This window comes from Eurypyga helias, unplaced genomic scaffold, assembly GCF_000690775.1.
Source record: "Eurypyga helias isolate BGI_N326 unplaced genomic scaffold, ASM69077v1 scaffold20840, whole genome shotgun sequence".
NCBI classification, from domain to species: Eukaryota; Metazoa; Chordata; class Aves; order Eurypygiformes; family Eurypygidae; genus Eurypyga; species Eurypyga helias.
In genome coordinates, this window is record NW_010224024.1 from 1 (window position 1) to 2,724 (window position 2,724).

The 2,724-nt window shown below is 58.0% G+C and overlaps 1 protein-coding gene across 1 annotated transcript in view; it reads left to right on the forward strand.

Annotated features, from left to right (window-relative positions):
* Positions 1-445: 445 nt before the first annotated feature.
* The window catches only part of LOC104516024 (lymphoid-restricted membrane protein-like), a gene marked incomplete at its 5' end in the record, with an annotated part of 7,798 nt that continues 5,519 nt past the window's right edge, over positions 446-2,724 (forward strand). The window contains 2 exons of the mRNA XM_010160221.1: positions 446-632; positions 1,838-1,986. Of these exons, the coding sequence (XP_010158523.1) occupies positions 446-632; positions 1,838-1,986 (336 nt within the window). The remainder of the gene's footprint in view (positions 633-1,837; positions 1,987-2,724) is intronic.

Consider the following 2,724-nt stretch of genomic DNA (forward strand, 5'->3'; position numbering starts at 1 on the left):
GGGTCCTGGGTTTCCCTGCAGCATCAAATATGATATTACAGCAACTCCTCGTCAGGTATCTGGTTTAGCCTGGTGGTATGCTCCTCTATGAAGGCACAAGGGGATCCCTCATCTCTGTGGAGAGTGTCATCACCCTGCCCTGAGCCTTCTACCGGGGAGATGCTGAGATTCAGATCTGCTCCGTTCCGTGGACACTGGGCACGGAGGGAGCAGTCCTGGTGTCTCCCAGCTCTGGATAACAGCTCTCTCTTCCAAAGTGCGGATATGGAATCCAGTCCCACACTGAAAGCAGAGGTTGCCTGGCCACCTGCAAACTGCTCAGCCCGCCCCGGCCCTGCGCAGGGAGCTCCCAGTCGCTCTAGTGCATGTCCTTTAAAGGCCTTCTTGCATCCAGCTCTTCCCTGGCAGTTCCTTCTGCCGCAGATGCGGTCGCTCTCCCTTCCAGGGAGACTCTGCCGCCAGCAGCTTGCACCGTGTGGGGCCCCGGCACCCCTTCATCCAGCATCTGCCGGCCACGCCAGCAGACCCTGACCCCCTCCCCGGTCTGTCAGGGACCCGACAGCGCCGAGTGCCGGGTCCGAGCTGGGTGGCCCCAGCATCTGCCTTCAGCTGCTTGAGACAAGTTCAGGCAGGTAACGACCCGGGGAGCGTTTGGTAAAGTCGCTCGGTCTGGCTTCCCATGGGATTATTTGTGCCACGCTGGGCAAACAAGCTGTGGGCCTCCGTGCTTCCATCCGAAAAACAAAGATAAGGAGTGAGTGTCTGTAAGGCTGTCTGAGCTGTAAGAAATCAGCAGGCTGCAGGCTCTGCCATGGCTGTTATGGAGCGAGTGCTTTGCAGCAGGGATCAGCCCTCGGGAAAACTTTGCTCGCTGATGTGATGAGCTTGGCAGATCTCTGGTGGCTGGGGGCTCCTGGGCCCTGGGGTGGAGGTGTTGGGAATAATTTCCAAGAGATAGGCATGAAATGGGCTTATTTTGACAGATGCCAAGTGCTGCTGGCTTTTACATCTCCGTCAGAGCTGAGCAGGCTCTGGGAGACAGGTGACGTTCCCCCTCGGCACGGGGGCGAGGTGGGTGGTGGGCCCCACTCAGTGCTGGGGTGACTGAGCTTGACCAAGGCTAGTCCCTGCCCTCTGTCCCCTTAAAGCTCTGCTGCATATCATGTCCCAGCCTTTAAAAATCTTCCCTATATCTGCGTGTCCATGGGCACAGCTCCCAAGGAGACGTGTCCTGCAGGAGAGCCCCTTCTGCATGCTGACTTTACCCTGGGCTGGGAGAGGGGCTCTCTGGACTTTGACGTCTTTCCTCTGATTTTTAAAACATTGCAGAAAAGCTTAAATGAGATGCTCAAGTTCCCCTGGACGTGGGAATCTTCTATTTGACTATCTGGGAGCTGGCCTGGCAGGGGGATGCTCAGGGATTGGGCTGTCCCCTGCCTGGGGTACAGTGGGTTGCTCCTGCTCTGCATCACGTGCTCGCACTGGGAGGTGGGTAGAAGCTTATCTTCCCCCACGGAGATGGCCCACATCATGAGCTCCAAGCAAGGATCGCCCTGTGGGAGGGAAACGGGGGTGGTGAGCGGGAAAGTCCACCCTTCAGTGCTGCACAGAAATGGGGCTTGTAATAAATTCCTCATTCGCCTTGCTCCGTGCCCGCCTTGAATCCCAGCAGCATCCTCCTGAATCGCAACGGGCCTCCCCACCTCTTTTCCCACAGATGCCTCCACACTAAGCAGAGGAGCTTGGAGCTCCTGCTGGGTGAGAAAATGCTTTAAAAATATAACGTTTAGAGGCGTTCTCCCATCTGCGCGCAGCTAATATGTGTCTCTCGTGATAGGTGTGCTGGTCCTGGAGCCTCTGTGCTCGGCAAATGAAGGCGCTTGCAGGGACCTCGCTGGGAGAGGGGGAAGCGGAGGCGCAGGGACTCACCCAGGGGCACCGGCGGCAGCAGAGGAGGAGCTGCCGACCCAGCCCCTCGCCTCGGAGGTATGTGTACCGACTGCTCTCACCCCACGGCTCTCCGGGTGAGGACGGGACAGGGATGGAAGTGCCAGGCAAGGGGGAGATGCTGGCTGGAGCGTCGCCCCGCTCCAAGGCACTGAACATCATTTTGCCATAGCGGCCCCTCTCCTCCTGCAGAATGACCCCCGGGCTTGCAGTGATGAGAGGGGAAAGCCCTGTTGTAGCCCTTTCCAGAGCCTGGAGCAAAGTTTGGGGGGTCAAACCGTTTCCCAGTTAGGTCTGAGCTCCAGCACAAGGCCGCAGAGTGCTGTTTGCACAGCAGTCCCTGTATCTCCACTCGCAGGAGACTTGCCATGCTTGTTGTGCTCCAGCATCCCCATCCCTAGCAAACAGGGATGCTACTGACCTCCCAGACTTCCTTGCACCTGGGACAGGGTTTTGGGGTGGTACAGTTCTGGTTATCAGAACTGTACCAGTTTATTCTGGTACCGTTTTGGGGGTCAGGAGTGTGTGCCAAGGCCTGCTGTCCCTGTGGCAGTGACATGAGATGGTGCACGGGCTCTGCCAGCAGCTGGGTTTGTTGTGGTGCCTGTGAAGAGGCTGGCTTGAAGCAAGGTCTGCTTGGCAGCCAGGGCAAAAAAAAAAACCCAAAACCTAATAATGTGCTGAGGAGAAGCACGGCCGTGGGCCGGTGACTCATTCCTGGCTGGAAACGGCTTCGGCGGGCTCCTCGGTAGCAGCTTTGCAGCGGCAGTGTGAGCG